The sequence below is a fragment of the Rhinolophus sinicus genome, linkage group LG13 (assembly GCF_036562045.2).
Source record: "Rhinolophus sinicus isolate RSC01 linkage group LG13, ASM3656204v1, whole genome shotgun sequence".
Classification (NCBI taxonomy): Eukaryota; Metazoa; Chordata; class Mammalia; order Chiroptera; family Rhinolophidae; genus Rhinolophus; species Rhinolophus sinicus.
The window spans coordinates 39417556-39435348 of record NC_133762.1 but is presented as its reverse complement, the minus strand read 5'-3'; the positions used below and the strand labels follow the sequence as shown (position 1 = coordinate 39435348).

Below are 17793 nucleotides of genomic sequence, written 5' to 3'. Positions count from 1 at the left end.
ACTCAGCACAATACCCTCTAGGGCCATCCCTGTTGTTGCAGATGGCAAGATTTCATTCTTTTTCATAGCTGAGTAATATTCCATTGTATATATGTACCACTTCTTCTTTATCCATTCATATATGATGGACACTTAGGTTGCTTCCATATCTTGGCTATTGTAAATAATGCTGCAATGAACATATGGATGTACATGTCTTTTTGAATTAGTGTTTTGGGTTTGTTCAAATCAATACCCAAAAGTGGTATTTGTAAGCCTTTGACAGATTTTAGGAAAATCTGTAGTATGAGGCAAGACAGGCTGTTTGTATGGAAAAGCCACTGGAAGAGACTTGGCGGGCCTGCAAGTCGGATGGGGCATGGTCTCAGGGAATCACCAGAGCAGGGCAAGCGTTGTTAGCCAGGTTGATGGAGACTCCGATATGGTGCCCACCTGCACATGCAGGCTGGGTGTGGGGAGGGCTCAACAAAGGAACAGTGGTGTCTTCCAGCACTTCTGTCTGGGAGAAAGCTGCCCCTCCAGCCCTTGCCCTGAATTCAGTTCCTCCCTGTATGTCTCTGGCACGTTTTGAGCTGCTGCCTCAGTGCTGGAGTTCAGAATGACTGAGTCTGTCAGTGAGTAAGTCCATGCAAGGGCCCTTTAAGAGGAATGCCTGGGATTCCAGTAGCCTCTCTCTCACTCAGCCACAATCTCTGCAGGTTTTCACAGCCAGAAGTTGTGGAGACTTCTCTTCCCAGCACTGGAACTCTGGACTGGTGTGGGACTGGGACCACTCGGTTCTCAGGTGGTACCTCTGCAGCTGAGATATCCTTCCCAATTTTTAACGCCCACATGTGTGTTTGGGACCAGTCTGTTCTATGTCTCTGCACCTCCAACCAGTCTTGACATGGCTTCTCCTGTATATCCTTAGTTATAGAACTTCTGTTCAGCTAGATTTCAGGTGGTTCTCAGTGATAGTTGTGATTTTGATGTGGTTGTGGGAGGAGACAAGAAGACACAGTTTACCTACTCCACCATCTTGACAGGAATACCTTTACTTTTAGGTTCATGTCAGCCTATGTTGATCCTAACTCATTTTTCACTAGTTGTATGACATTGGGCTCATTACCCACATCCTAAATTGTGATTTTCCAACTTGAAAAAGAGTGGTGTAATTTTGACTTCATACTGCTTTGTGAGGATTTAAATAAGTAGTATAAATATATAAAATGCATTTGTCATCTAGTAGGCACATATTAAGAGGTCATGGAACTGAGAAATGAGATGAGACCAAGTAGGATACTGGTGGGGCTTGTGCAAATCTAGTGGGACTATTCGTCAATTCTCATTCCTCATCTTGACATATCAGCAACATTTGACACTCCCTTCTCCTTGATAAACTTAATTCACTCTGGTTACTGGGAAACAGAGTAAGTTATGCACAATACTCATTCCTAACTCTAACCCTATGTTGCGATATGAGTTTAATCATCAACGTATATTTATTTATACAGCCTTCACAAATTCCATTTTCTTCCAGGTAGTACCAAAGAAAGATATTAAGATGGGCCCTAATTGCTATAAATTCAAGGTTCTAGTGTCCAGAAGTTGTAAGATGATGTAAATAGCATTCTTTAGGCTGAGCTTTAATTAACTTTATTACTGTCCTGGGATATTTTATTTAGCAATAATTTGTTCAGTATTTTGGAATCATTTATTACATAATTATGTACTAAGGATATAATACATAATTTTGTGTGTTAAGAACTCCAAATTGAAAAAAAACAGTGAACTGCCCTTGAGGGGCTCATAGGTTATTGCAAATAAACAAATAATTGGAACGTGACCTGGTGTAACCACCAAAAAAACAAAAATGCGCATAAGATATAGCAGTAGCACAAAGAAGGGAACTTGCAGCTTTATTTAGTTGGGTCAGGGAATTGTTCACAGATGTGAAGATGACTGAACTTGGTTTTGAAGAAAAATTAGGAGCTCAATAGGGCCAATTAGATGGACAGGATGGGCAAACGTAATGTAATTTGTGAAGAGGGATTTAAATGTGCAAAGAAACAGGTTGTGAAGTAACAAGTTGGGTAGGGACACCCACACTCATTTGGCAGAAACATGAATGGTTCCATAAAATGCTCTGCGAGAGGTGAACAGGGACCAGCTCATGACTCAAACACTGTTTTAAGAGAATGTGATCTTCGGAAAGACTTCAGTGGTAGAATTGAGTTGTACCAAATGGGTAAGACTTCATGGGAAATTCTGAAATAATATTAATTTATCTAGCCCAAACTAACAGCAATCTTACTCCTAGATGATTTTCTGGAAGTTTTATACATTAAATAATATTATATGATGTGTTTATGTATTCACTTTGGTTAATTGATAATTTAACTAATCTTCCAAACCAGGTGACTTTTTTGAGTGAATGGTAGCACTAGTTGGATGAGACATTGGAACAATAGAATAAACAAGGACTGTCCCACACAAACCAGACATATGACAAAAACCCCTTGACCCAAATGGGCTGATGGCCAAGGTGGAGAAATCATTGTTCCTGCTCTCTGGGAGCTCACATCCTGAGGAAGGAGGAGTGGGTGTGATGTGATAGAACATTCTGTAACTGTCAATTCCATATTTGGGAATGTAGTCGGGGGTGGACTTGGATTTTCTGTTCATCCATGTGGGTTAAAATGAGAGAGCTCAGAACACTGATAGCACCCAAAACTCTGGCTCATCTTGAAAGACTCTATGTGACACAGATCACTGGACAAAGAAATCCTGCTGCCTATTCTCTTGGGAAGTCTGTAAACATGAAGCTGTTTCTGGTTCTCACTATTCTGCTGTTTGGGGTACCCAGAGGTAACTTGTCCAAATGTACCATGAAGTCCTAGGAAATATTACTGTCCATAGGAATGAGATCAGGCCTTTCAAGATTATTGGTATCTTGCCGATATCATCAAAAGTATCCTGAGTGCCTGACTTGAGTCTGTGTCTTAGAAGAGAGCATCTAGGGAGGTAAGAAGAGACCAAGGCCATACTCTCAGAAGTCCTCTTTGAAGGTAGGAATCAGCTCATCATCTAGAATTATCTTTATGATGAACAACAAAGTTTTTACCCAGGAACCTGACTATCTCTTTTTCTATTCAAATTCATGGTCAGCCTATACTACAACAGTAACGAGAACAGCACAAGCTTTGGAGTCATGTAGACGTGAGGTTAAATTATGTCTTCATCATTGACTAGTTGTATGAATTGAGCTAATACTCCCTTTGAATCCCAGTTTTCTCATCTGTTAAGTGAGCATAATGACTCAATTTTATAATAATTGTATTTCATGTGAGGATTACATGAGATTACAAACGTGAAGCACCAAGTTCATGGTAGGAGCTCTGTCAGTAAGAGTTCCCTTCTTCCTTGCTACTCTAGAAAGGCATATGATCTTCTTGAATCTCTAAAAATATCTTTCTAACCTTCAAAGATGCTCTCTGGTTCTGGAATTTAGAATAGGGAAAACCATGTCTTTGTTCTCCATCTTTATTCCATGGGCTTGTCCAAATTTGTGTACAGGGGCAGATAAAGAACTGGAAACCAGAGGTTTAGGGCCTCAGTGAAATACTCTGAATAGGTGACAGTTTGGATCTCTAAGGAGACAGGTATACATGGAATTAAGTTTGATCCATGGGCAGCACATTTATCAGAGATCATAAGGAGGTTGGGTGGAGAGGAGAGAGAGAGAGAGAGAGAGAGAGAGAGAGAGAGAGAGAGAGAGAGAGAGAGACCAGGTTATGGAGAAGTCATAGAGGCTAAGTAAGTGAAGGAGTGCTCTCAACGACATTTATTGCTGAGACCCATGAGGTCTTGGCAGTGGAAGGGTTCTGCCGCCCTTGTCAGTGTGAAACTCAACTGCACCATTAACTTAAAAAGTCCTATCTGTGATACTCTTTGAAAAGTTATTTTGGCTCTTGATTGTGCTATGTTGACAAGTTGGTATGCTCTGGGGACACTGGACTGGGGTAGGGCTGAGGGAGTGCTGACTTTGGAGCATGGAAGACTAAGTCAGATTTGCCAGGGCCCTAGGGGTGGGACATATCAGTCAATAACCATAAATTGAGCGCTCTCTTCTCTTTCATCACGTAAGTTCTAATGTTCTCAGAGCCAATTGTGTACTGGCTAGGAGCTGGGCTTGAGGATGTCCATAATTTGGGATGACTTTCAAAGAGGAGGCTCTGTTTTCTCATATCAGCCTAAGGTTCACTTGGGGACCACAAGAGGCTATAGCATGTGGGGAACCACATAACTTCTTCCCCTCCACCTCAGAAACTAATCTGGGTTCAATGTTCTTTCCTGTGTACAGATGCCGCACGACCCAAAAAATGCTTTAGTAATGTAACAGGCTACTGCAGGAAGAAATGTGAAATGGGGGAAATATATGAAGTAGCATGTCTCAATGGGAAGTTGTGTTGTGTTAATGAAGGCGAAAACAACAAATATAAAAAAGCCGAAGAGTTACTTCAGCCTCCAATGCAGTCTGATGAGAAGCTGGACTATGCCATTTTACCCACCGTCACAATTTTTACAATCCAACTATAAATCAAGCACTTACTCCACTGTTCTCCTCTCCTCCTAAATCAAAAGTGCCGCCTAATCCAACAGGCTGGGGCAAAAGATTTATCTACTTCTTTCTATGAACTTGATTCTCCACATAATAAAGTCCTATGCTTTTGCCTGGATTTATTTATTAATGTATCCACTCATTTTTTTGAACACTTCAAATATAAATGAATAGTTAGATGGGTGATATAGAGATGAAGTGAACATGTTGGTAGAGGTAGAAGTTAGTTCCTTTATTTCCATAGCATTTCAGGCATCACTCCTCTTTTTAATGAAGTTTCTTATGTCTAAACAGATCTGAATGTCCCACCTTTGTATGCATAAGGGTGAGTACTGAGGAGGGCGCAGCTCACAGTGGCCCATGTGGGGATTGAACCAGCAAACTTGGTGTTATTAGCACCACGCTCTAACCAACTGAGCTAACTGGCCACCCCTGAACATTTTCATAGCAGTTATTGGGGCAGGTCTAATGGGCAGTAATGACAGCTAGTGATAATTGCAATATCATTTGAAGCTCATTTAATATGCATGTGCCATTTCCTTTTTCAGTAGCATTTTGCATATCCAGTTGACACAATTTTTAGACAAATATTACTCTTAGGACCTTTGAAAGCATTGTATATTCTGTTTCAATAGTGTGAAATTTATAAGCTTTCTGCTATCAGATGAATAAGGTCAGAGGATCTAATGTAAAATATGGTGACTATAGTTGACAATATTGCATTGTAGAATTGAAATTTGCTAGGAGAGTAGAACTGAAATGTTCTCACCAACCACCAAAAGAGAGAGAAAGATAAACATGTGAAGTGATTATTTGTGTTAATTAACTAGATGGGGGAGTCTTTTCACAATTGTATATGTATATCAAATCACCACGATGTACACTTTAAATGTCTTACAATGTTTGTAAATCAATTATACCCTAATAAACCTGAAATAAAAAATAAAAATAGAGTGTAATTTAAAACCTCATAAATGAGGACATATTTAAGAAGTTCCTTGTGAGCTAAATATAGTGTCAGTAAATCATGATGGTAGGAAATGCTCTCCAGATGAACAGAACAGAATATTTTGTGGTGACATCCATTGATGTGGCTTGGTTTAAGTATAGGTCATAAATAACTTTAGTGGAACTAACATTTACTCATATGGGCAAGAGAAATAAATAGGCCTATTCTTCCATGTGCAGCTCACCATCTTGTTTCACTGGGAGGACAGAAAGACAAATGTTTAGATGGATATGTTAGCATTGTAAGAGTCTACAAGGACTTTCCTTTTAGTAATTGTAGCTTTTGAGAATTCTGGAGAAATGTATGGGAAACAAGGACTGGACTAGATTGTAGAATTTTTGATATTTGTTGTTCATTTCAGTACCATGGAAGGCAATGGATAACTATCTCAACCTAATTCTGGAGGGGTTTTTAAAAAGGCTCATATAGAAAACCATTTCTTTAGTGTAACACTTCACAGGCTCCCATCTTTTTCAGTCTTTACTCACGGTAGCTCACCAGGGGCATTTTTAGGAGGGGTCCATTTTGTCACCATTACATGAAGATGGGTCTTGCCCATTGTCTTTAATCTGTATGTGTCCTCTATTCTACGTGAGTCCATTGATAAATTAAATGCAAGAATCCATTTTGGCTTAGTTAGTATTAAATCAACTAGTGAAATAACTCCTGTGTTGGGAGAGGGGTATAATGAACTGAACAGAAAATAAAGCCTTGAATTGTACTTTGGATGGATCTAATGCTTTGACTTTTCCCCTACTATTCTTATATCCCTCCATCCTCATAGGAGAAGTGGATAAGGTCAGTATTGTTAGGTGCATGTTTATTTGTCCACCTTATTTTTATATAGAAAATTAAATTGAAATCCTAAGTTTTTATTATACACTCTTTTCGTACAGATGGTATTACTGTACCTTTTTTTTCTTGGCTCTGTCTTAAAGCATTCTCCAAAATCTTATTCACAGAACATTTTAAAATTGCCAGCATGTTCCAGGTAGTTTTCTACTACACAGCAGCAGTTGGGGCCACCCATCTCTCTGGGGTTCTTGGACAATGCTCATAAAAGGTGGCAGTGATATTAATCGTTTCCTGTCCATATTCATTTCCTTGTTAGAAAATTTGCTCATAGCTCTTCTCAGGGAACCTATTTTCTATGGACTTTGGCAAGAGAGTGGAGGGCCAGATAACCCTGCTATCTTGGCTACAAGTAATTGGACCAGGCTGGGTAACAGATGTATATGTGGAGGCTGAACCTACTTCTGTGGATATTAAAGTTAGGTCCTGGTACACTGCTGAATAAGAAAAGATGGAGGGAAAACAGGAAGGAGGGAGGGTGAGATAGACAGATAGATAAATAGATAGATATTTCCAGTTCCTGGTTCTATCGGTTCTAGTCCCTAAGGCCTCATGTGATTGTTAACATGTTAATAGATCCTCCTTTCCTGAAGTGAGTTTTAGGGGTCGTATGTTTCCTATGACCTCATGTCTAAGACATGACAAATTGTGTGTTGAGCAATTTTTCAGCAAAGAGGTACAAAGAGAGGATTTGCTCCTTGGTAATACTTAAGTAGTAAAGACCAGGATAATGACAGTGACAACAATTATGACCCACTTCAACAGCTGGTTTTAGAATTAACCAAGTATTTAAGACAAGCCATGATCAAAGCAACGTTATGATGATATTTTGTGTTCTCAGCTATGTTCTCATTTAGCCTCAATTACTCAGTGGCTCTTGGGAATATATAGATATTCATTACCAGTGCGGTCCTTCTCAAGCTTTCAAAAAATAGCCAATTAATACTATTAGAAAACATGGATAAACTAGTGAAAAATAATTATAAAAATAATAATTCAGGTATAACCATTAAATAACCCCTAGTCAAATAGTGCATGTTAGATAAATATCAAAAGCCCAGATGCCATTAAATAATATTTCCTGAGCCTGAGAATCAGGTCACATAAGATTTAGGCACATGTGATATCCGTATCTTATGTCAAAATGTAAGCATGCACATGATAGGATAGCAGTCTTTTAGCATTCCTTGCTATGTTTCAACCTGGTAATTTTGATATATTTCCAGTATAAAAACTTAAATGTCATAATCTTTTCAGGTAGGAATAAATTCACCCTAATAACCATTGCTTTCTGGGTTCCATCCTGGGTGCTGAAATTGGCACATTATGCAGGAAGCCAATGATTATTTGGAAACTTTCCCACATATCCAGAAAAATTCATTAAATAGAGAAGCCTTTCCCTTTGATTGCAATTTTGCAAGAATCAGCGTTGACTCAGCTGAAGCACTGACCTATTACTTACTGGTTTGATGTAAAAGTAATTAACATGTTATGTTTCTCTGACTTTACAGACATCAAAAAAGGATAGTTTTAGAGTTCTTTATGGTTTTGGTTCTTTATCTTAAATGTAAAGTGGAACATTACTGTTTTAGGAGAGTCTTTTGGAATACAAAAACCTATCAAATTCTAGGAAGTTAGAATATTCAATTAAGAGATTATAATAGTGATAATACCCAGGAGGGGGAAATCTTTGTTTTAGAAATATTTTTATTTCAAAATGAAGATGCTGAAAGCATAAGAAATCTAAAAGTTCTATGAAATTACTTAAAAAACATTTTGTGTATTTTGTATTGCCGCAGTTAATAGCATTAAACATGTTGCCCTCAAACATGATTATCAAATAGTCGATACAAATAGTAGCCATTTTAGTCTATTTTTCTTTGTGAATTTTTAAAAAATTAAATTTATTGGGGTTACAATGGTTAGTAAAATTACATAGGTTTCAAATGTACAATTCTATAATGCATCATCTATATATTACATTGTGTGCTCACCACCCAGAGTCATTTCTCTTTCCACAATATTATTTTTTAAATATATTTAAAAATTTTAAAATTACAGATGACACACAATATTATCTTAGTTTCAGGGGTACATCATAGTGATTAGCATTCATATAACGTACAAAGTGATCACCCCAATAAGTCCAGTAGCCATCTGATACTATACATAGTTATTACAATATTATTGATTTTATTCACCTTTTTCACCCATCCCTTCATCTTCCTCCCCTCTGGCAACGATTCCTAATTAGAAGATAGAGTCAACCAAATTTGTTGATTACTTGCAAGTAGAGGCTGGGAGAGACAGTACTTAAGCATCCCTCTTAGGCTTCTGTCTTGGGTCACTGGGTGAATGCTTGTATATTTCAGGAAATAGGGGATTCTTGAGGGGTTTTTGGTGGTTGGCATGTTGTTGCGTGTCTGTCATTTCTATAGTCCCCTTGCTGCTGTAACTGATTTGCTCATAGCCCTCTCCTCTGGGAGGCAGTGTGAGGATGTACCTTGCACAGGGGTGGGCATCTGACTCAATGCAGCTTATCCAAAGGCGGCCCTAATAGTGGCCAGGTGTAGACTGTGTTACCCAGCAGACATCATCAAGGTAGTTCTTTCTGAAATTTAGCCTAGAAGTTAAAGTAAACTGGTAGTTGAGATTGGTGGGGGAACACAGCACTCACACTGATAAAAAGTAGAAATGCTTTGGGTCAAAATTGAGGACAGCTTTTCTAAAATTTCTGTTTGAACTAAACAAGACTACAAATGGGCTATGCATCTGGAGGAAACACTTTGGTCCCATACAGTAATCTCTTTATTGCATTGCTTGTCCAGCATTCATTACACGTTGGCTTGTTCTGATCTGCACATTCCAGCGTATTGTGAGGAGACACTGTACTACAACCTACAGTGCTTGCTTTTTGAGAAATAAAAGGAGACACTTACCTTAGGTCACAGTTCAAGGAAAAAGAACCCTGTATTTCTCAGTCACCTCACTCTCCATCACACCACATTCCCAGGCATAGAAAACACAGTCTCCTTTCCCTGTAAAAGTGGCCTAGATGAGGGAAAAGAGTGAATTGGGGCATGAAGTGATGATAGCAATGTCAGTGGGTTCTGAAAAGAGGCAGTAGACATAGTCACCTTGGGTGACTATATTGAAGGAAGTAGAAACAGCACCATCTGTAGTCCCTTAAATAAAGGAAGATTTCTTTATAATTTCAATAGAGTTACTATGTACATCTAATGTAGGATCCTGCTGCCAGCTCGGTGTATTGTGTGGATCTCACTAAGCATTCACTTATCAACTCTATGTACCATAACTGTTAAAACTATACACTGGTTCAATCCATGGCTTCCAGAATTCTTTCAAGGTGCTTAAATCAGCAGCTGGAGTTGTGGTAATGAGGCAAGACAAGGATATGGATATATCTATATTTATATCTATATCTAAATCTATAGAGACAGACAGCAATATATATAGATAGATACAGAGATAGACATAGAGATAGAGATAGAGAGAGATGTAGATATAGATATATTATCCTTTAGTGAATGACATCACCATCACCAAGTTTCTCACATCACTGTTGGCTGAAACCTAGAGTCATCTTCACCCTCTCCATGTCCAATGAATAATCAACTCTTTTAAATTACAGCTGCCAAGTAGCTCTCAGATCTACCCACTTTGTTCCCGCGTTACTACCTCGACTCTGGTCCAAACCTCTTCTCACCTGGCCCATTGTAATCTCTCTCCATATCTATTCCCAGTTTCAATATATTTTATGTACTTAGTACAGAGTGAATAAAAAGGACAGCCCTGACTATTTATTCCCTGCTTAAAATATGTAATGCCCTTCCATTCCTCTTGAGTTAAAGATCAAAAATTTTAACATAGTCTCTTAGGTCTAATAAGTCTAATTGGTCTCTGCCTACCTCTCCAACATCATTTGTTTTCCTGTTCTCTGCTCACGAGCCCTGTTTCTTCAACTATGCCATGTTCCTCCTACCTCAGGGCCTTGGCAAAAGCTATGTTCTATGTATTGAATCCTCTTTCTATATCCCTTCCCCACAGATTCCCTTTTGAAAAAACCACCTCTATTCATTATTTAGCTTTAGTTCAACTTTTATTTATTTGGTCAGTTCAAGCATGTGTTAATTGTTCCTTTATCTAGTAGCAAGCAAGAGAGAGTTTGGGTAGTCAGTTACTGGGTAGACTTTATGAAGCAAAATAATATTAATAGCAGTCGGCGTTGCATTACTAGAAGACAGGATGAGTGGGCCATGGCAAAATACAAATAGTTTATTCAAATATCTCATAACTGTTTTTGTAAATCATTATAGGATTTTCTTCCACTGAACTATATTAAATTCCCCATTCTTGCTGAGTAGTGTTTCCTAATGATTTCTATCCTGGACAGGTTCAACAATTTTTTGTCCACTTTTTTCCTTTTTAAAAATTCCAGTCTTGTATCCAGTTCAAAGATCTTACCTTCCCTTGTGTAGGTTAGAACTGTGACTCTAGAGGCTTGAAATGGAGGAGGGGACATCTTCTGACATCTTCTGACCTTCCCCTCTAAGACTGCCTCATGTGGTTGGTTGTTTTATATCCATCCTTGTGTACAAGATCACACATACTCAAGAGAACGTGGACATGTTCACTAACACACACACGCCTTTTTCAGCCTCCTGTCCTGACTACATCCTACGAGTCTTCTGAGGTCGCTTTTGTCATTTACTCACTGTTTTCTGATGTTTCCTAACATCCCTTCCAGGCTTGGAACCTAATGTGATTGCCTCACCCAGGGGTGATGGGTGGGGGATGGGTGGGGTGGGAGTGAAGGAGGAGTGTGTACACGGCCCACAAGATGTGAATCCCATCCACATTGTCGTAAATGGCAGTATTTCATTTTTCTTATGGCAGAGTAGTATTCCATTGTGTATACAGACAATTAAGATTGTGAACACATCCTAGAAAAAAATGCTGCATACCTCATTGCTGAATATCACTATGGTCACCTTTGAAGTACTCTCCTTGGGAAGCTATGCACCAACGTCAGCGCCTAGTCCACCCTTCAAAGCAATTTTGGAACTCTTTTTCTGGAATGGCCATCAGAACTGTCATTGTATTACCCTTGATGTCCTGAATGTCATCAAAATGTCTTCTTTTCAATATTTCCTTTATCTTCAGTAAAGAAAGAAGTCACTGGGGACCAGATCGGATGAACAGGGAGGGTGTTCCAATACAGTTATTTGTTTACTGGCTAAAAACTCCCTCACAGACAGTGCTGTGTGAGCTGGTGCATTGCCGTGATGCAAGAGCCATGAATTGTTGGCAAAAAGCTCAGGTCGTCTAACTTTTCCATGCAGTCTTTTCAGCACCTCCAAATAGTAAACTTGGTTAACTGTTTGTCCACTTGGTACAAATTCATAATGAATAATCCCTCTGATATCAAAAAAGGTTAGCAACATTGTTGCAACAAGTTCGGGAACTTAATTGTCAGACCTCGTATGTACCACATCTTCTTTAACCATTCATCTATCAAAAGGCACTTTGGTTGTTTCCATGTCTTGGCCACCATAAATAAAGTGGAAATTATTATGCTAAGCGAAATAAGTCAGACAGAACAAGTCAAGAACCATATGACTTCACTCATATGTGGGATATAAAATTGAAAGCAACAAAGGAACAAGACAAACAAACAAAAACTCATAGAGACACAGACAGTAGTTTAGTGGTCACCAGAGGGTAAAGGGGGAGTGGGGATTGTAAAAGAGGGTAAAAGAGATCAAATATATGGTGATGGAAGGAGAACTGACTCTGGGTGGTGAGCACACAATGTGATATATAGATGATGTATTACAGAATTATACACTTGAAACCTATGTAAGTTTACTAACCACTGTCACCCTAATAAATTTAATTAAAAAAAAGAGAAAAGATGTGCATCACAGCATCCAGGTTGTATATGAGTGCAGCTAGTACTGTTGTCTGCCTGGCCTGGAAAGCCTCTTCAGGCAGAAGAGCCAAGAGGGCACGTTCATGCAGCCACTGCCTGGCTCTTAATAACACGTGCTCTGATTACCGCAGCAGCACACTGAGCCGTGGTGTGCTAGTGGGTTATACTGGGTTAATGGAGCGTCTCTTCCCAACTCCACATTCAGTGACTTCACATTGTAGTTTGAAATAAGCTGTGTGGGAGAATTTATACCAAAGAAGTTAGCAAATCCTTGAAAACAGAAAATCAGGTCTCCTCCCTACCCTGAGAGCTGGTCTATCGATGCGTCATGGTTGTTCAGATTGTGCAATCAGGTCCTAGTTGTTTTGTCTTTTTCAAACTTGATGAAAGGTGACTTTTTTTCTCGTTCACTTTATTGGCCAGTAGGGAAACTGTTCGTCAGAGTGGTCAGCCTTGATGCAGGCAACAAGGGGATAAATTACCTGTAGCAAGTTTAAGAACAATAATAAAACCAGTTGAAAGTCTGCTTTTTTATTATCACCACGTGCTACCAATTCTAAACTATGTCTGATAAGATACTATTCCCCCAAGAAACTTTTGTTGGTTTAAGTTCTAAACAATTGCTGCAGTAACTGTTGAGTTTTAATAATGGTATATATATATATATATATATATATATATATATATGTTTTAGGAGAGTTTACTTTTAAGAGGAGTTTTAGGTTTACAGAAAAATTGAGTGGAAGTTACAGAGAGTTCCCATATACTCCCTTCCCCACATGTACACAGCCTCCTCCACTATCAATATCTGGCATTTATGAAACTACACTGACACATCACCACTTAAAGTCCGCAGTTTACATTGGGGTTCACTCTTGGTGTTTCACAGTCTATGGGCTTTGACAAAAATATGACATGCGTCTACCATTACAACATCTACAGTATAGAATAATTTCACTGCCCTAAAAATCCTCCATGCTCCACCTGTTCTTTCTTCCCTGATCTTGTTACTGTCTCTATATTTTTGCCTTTTCCAGAATGTTCTATAGTTGAAATCATACAGAATGTAGCCTTTTCAGGTTGGCTGCTTTCACTTAGTATTGTAATATGTATTTCAGTTTCCTTCATGTCTTTTCATGACTTGATAGCTCATTTCTTTCTTTTCATTTTTTTCAGAGAAGATGTGGTATATATACACAATGGAATATTTCTCTGCTATAAGAAAAGATGAAATACTGTCATTTGTGACAACATGAATGGATCTTGAGATTATTATGCTAAGCGAAATAAGTCAGACAGAAAAAGTCAAGAACCACATGACTTCACTCACATGTGGGATATAAAACTGAAAGCAACAAAGGAACAAGACAAATAAAGAAATAAAAACTCATAGACACAGGCAACAGTTTAGTAGTTACCAGAGGGTAAAGGAGGCAGCAGGTGGTAGAAGAGGGTAAAGAGAGTCAAATATATGGTAATGGAAGGAGAACTGACCCTGGGTGGTGAACGCACAATGTGATATATAGATGATGTATTACAGAATTGTACTCTTGAAACCTATGTAATTTTACTAACCATTGTCACCCCAATAAATTTAATTTTTTAAAAAGAAAGAAAATAAAGAGCTAGCTCATTTCTTTTTAGCGTTGACTACCTTCCCATTGTCTGGAAGCACCACAGTTTATTTATCCATCACCTACTGAAAGACATCTTGGTTGTTTCCAAATTTTTGCTATTATGAATAGAGCTTCTATAAACACCTGCGAGCATGTTTTCATGTGGACAGTTTTCAGCTCATTTGGGTAAATACCAAGGACTGCAATTGATGGATTGTATGGTAGAGGTGTGTTTACTTTTATATGAAACTGCCAAACTGTCTTCCAAGTGGCTGTACCATTTTGCATCTCCCCCAGCAATGAATGAGAATTCCTGTTGCTCCACATCCTTGCCAGCATTTGGTGTTGTCTGTATTTTGGACATTCTAATAATGCAATTCAGACCAATTCCTAGGTCCCTTACATTTTCTCCAAACTCCAAAGGGCCCCAGTCACCAAAAGGATGTATTATATACTCCTGGTAACTCGTAAAACAACAGCAGCAGCAACAACAACAGCAAGAAAGGAACTTCTCTGTCTTGGAGTTATATGTCTGCCTCCACCTTATGTAGTGAGCTCTGTAATAGTGGAATCCTGTTCGTCTCTATTTTCTCAGCTTACTGCTTTTACATAGAAACTAGGGAAATTAGACTTCCCCATACTTCAGTTTTGGGTGTTCTATTCTTAAACCAAATGAAGTGTATCCATATTCTCCTGAAATGTCCTGTCTTTTTTAATTTCCTTGCACTTGTTGATTTCATTCTGTTCACTCAAATCACCTTCTCTACTGTCACCTGTTGAACTCTGACACATTTCACAAGGCACCACTTTTAAACTCACTCACAAATTTCCCCTGAATATTTGGCTTCTTCACCTTTCCCGTTCCTGAATTACATGTCTACTCCCTTGAGTTTCTTGTTCCATTCTTCCATATTATAGATTTTTTTTTAGCGCACTGTTTATATCCCCTTTTCAAGAGGAGGTTCTGAGTTATCCTTATTAATATATTACTTGGAATATTGAGCTCAATCTCTGGTTAAAGAACAAATGAGTCAGAAAACTTACAATGAGCTTTATTAGAGTCTGCTTTAAGGTCTTCTGGGAATTAAGGATCTCTTCACCTTAGTGTAATGGAATCGGTTAATAAGTAAATGAATGGAAACTTGTACTTGGTTTATGTGGAATTTGTCTTGGGGATTAAATAACTTTCTGTATTTGTATCATCATCTTGAGGAAAAATCACTGCATATGTCATTGGCTTTGGACGAGGTGGCTTTGTAATTTTTTTACGTGCTTCCAGTTCCACGATGCTGAGGCAACAGTATCTCCCATTTTCACATAGTACTTCACGTATTTCACTTACTTTGCATATTTTCCTGCAGTGGCCTTGTATATATTCACCCCAGCATTTCTTAAGTTGTTCAGTTACTGTGCACATAAGGAACAATAGGCCAAGGTCAGTGTTTGAGACTGAAAGGCAACTTTGGACATGGGGAGGATAGAGGACTTTTGTAGGGATTAGGCATATGGGAGATCCACAAAGCATATACCCAAAATATCCTATGGAGGATGCCCTAAGAAGGTAAACCTCAGTGTTTATGTCTATCTCTTCTCTCACATTTAGTTCCTCCAAGGTTTTGGGCTTCCAGCCAACATCTGATGGAGTCCACTGAGAGCATCAGATGTTGTTTGGGAAAATAAAGGAGCTGAACCCTTGACTTCAGGCTATGGCCTTATACTCCATCTGGGAATCTTAGCAAATCTACCCCCATTTGAATGTTCCCAGGGGACTACTTTTTTTTAAACCACTGTTCCACCTCCAATACCCAGAGAATACTAATGTGTTTTTTTTTTACTATGTATTTATGTCTGAGTCAAACTCTACTCTTGGGTTCATACTAACTACCATGGTCAAGAGTGGCTTTCTTGTCCTGTCGGGTATTTTCTTTCCTCAATCACCTTCCTTTCCTGTTAATTCTTAGCATCGTACATTTTTGCCAAGGCATATCTTCCTTTGGCTTCTATGTTATCACAATAATCTTGGACTTGTTTTATCCCTCTATGACTCATTCTCCTTCTATCTCCTGAGGCAAGAATTCCTCCAGCCCCAGACCTTTGCTCATCTCAATATAATGCTTTCCTTTAGTGATCCTAAATTCTTTAAGTGTCCTAAGAGTTAGGATATTCAAATTTTGGCTTCAGAGCTTGTACAATCTCCTGGAAAAGATCCCAGAGGATGAAGACTGAGAACAATGATGGTCCCTCCAACCCCAGGTTCTAGAACTCCTTTGCTTTTTAGGGGTTTAGGGAGCCAGGGACAAACCATTACTATTCCTGTAATAAGAGACAAATGTAAGATATCTGGTTTTAAAGAGGAAAGAAAACGAATTTTTAAGTTTTCAGTATGTGCCAAGCCCTAAGATAGATGTTTCACAAATGTTGTACCATTTAATAAAGCCTCTATGAGCCAGGTGTCATCATCTCCACAAATGAGGAAACTGACGTTCAGAGAATCTTCACCATTTATCCAAAGTTGACAAACTAGTAGTAGATATTGAAGGCATGTTTCTCAAACCTGACTCCAAAGTCTGTGCTTCTTCCACTATTCACACACTGTAATATAATAGACTAATATATGTAATATTACATATATAATATATTAGTATTTTATGTAATATGCGTATTATATGATATATAATATCTATATTAATCTAATGTATATAGATTGAAGTGGAAGACAATACGGTCGGGTGCCAGAGTAAGAACTATATCCAAAGAAATAAAGGCATCCTAACATATTGGGCTCATTCCCAGAAGAAATTATGACCTCTTTTTAGCTCCGAATACTCCTTTTTAAGAACAGTACCATGGTAGAAATCCCCAGGAAAAGAGAATATCTGATGACACTGGGTAGACTTCAGCCATCCCTAGGGACATATCTCCTTCTACTGTGAGTTTTGAAGTTACCTTTGGTTCTTAGAAATACTCCATCCCATTGTTTGAGTGAGTCCCTGGAAAACTCTGGATTACCTGTGGATTTCTGGAAGAGCAGAATTGCAATGATCAGGAGGAGACTCATGGTCAGGCTTCCCAAAGGAGGTAGCAGCCAAAGCTCTTGGTCCAGGGAATTGCACACAGTATCACCTTCCTCAGACACTTGGATTCTTATGCACTGAACCAGAACAGATGGTATGATATGAAGTGTGCCCCCCAACTTCCGAACTGTGGACTTTGCATCATATGGTCAGGCACAGGAAATTTGAGGTCACCCACTTTACCCCCACGTGGAATTCAGAGACACAGCCTGTTCCATTCCATCACACCTGATGCCAGTCTGTGGGCTGTGGACTGAAAAATCTGTGCTTTCTCTTGTTTGGCTCTCTGCCCTGCTAGACCAAGGTAAACACGTTCTCATTGCTAAGAATGAATGAGGTGATACAAATAATGAAGCCTCTTCCATTTACTGCACTCAGCGAAGTCTAGGATCTCTGGGTGACTATCACTTTAGTCAATCCAAATGGCAGCCAATTTTCATTCCCACGTCCTAGATAAATTTAATTATTCAAAGACAGGCAATATCTAATGATGGAGGAATAATAGGAGGACTACAATACAAATTTCATTTAGAAACAGCAAAAGATGGGGAAAAGACGGTGATAATTTGCATAACGCGTCATCCTGAGCTACAATAATAGCAAGCTTTTTTTTTTTTTTTTTTCCTACCAGTGGAGAGAATTCTTTAGTCTATTTGTGTTCTTTCTCTTCTGCTCTCTGTGAAGTTTTC

The 17793-nt window shown here is 38.7% G+C and overlaps 2 protein-coding genes across 2 annotated transcripts; one reads left to right on the top strand and one right to left on the bottom strand.

Moving 5' to 3' along the window:
• The first annotated feature begins 2798 nt into the window (after window positions 1-2798).
• DEFB128 (defensin beta 128) lies at window positions 2799-4578 on the top strand. Its single transcript, XM_019718688.2, has 2 exons — window positions 2799-2847; window positions 4343-4578. The coding sequence occupies exons 1-2, from the start codon at window positions 2799-2801 to the stop codon at window positions 4576-4578; spliced, it is 285 nt and encodes a 94-aa protein (XP_019574247.2).
• Window positions 4579-15183: 10605 nt separating this feature from the next.
• DEFB127 (defensin beta 127) lies at window positions 15184-17088 on the bottom strand. Its single transcript, XM_019718687.1, has 2 exons — window positions 17040-17088; window positions 15184-15437 (listed from the first exon to the last, which is right to left on the bottom strand). The coding sequence occupies exons 1-2, from the start codon at window positions 17086-17088 to the stop codon at window positions 15184-15186; spliced, it is 303 nt and encodes a 100-aa protein (XP_019574246.1).
• Between the last annotated feature and the right edge of the window lie 705 nt (window positions 17089-17793).

Excerpts from the sequence above, each read along its gene's own strand:
- DEFB128 (XM_019718688.2), top strand. The coding sequence starts at position 2,799 with ATGAAGCTGTTTCTGGTTCTCACTATTCTGCTGTTTGGGGTACCCAGA. Across the intron at positions 2,848-4,342 it reads GCTGTTTGGGGTACCCAGAG|ATGCCGCACGACCCAAAAAA; the intron begins GTAACTTGTCCA and ends TCCTGTGTACAG.
- DEFB127 (XM_019718687.1), bottom strand. The coding sequence starts at position 17,088 with ATGAGTCTCCTCCTGATCATTGCAATTCTGCTCTTCCAGAAATCCACA. Across the intron at positions 15,438-17,039 it reads GCTCTTCCAGAAATCCACAG|TAACTGAACAACTTAAGAAA; the intron begins GTAATCCAGAGT and ends TTATGTGCACAG.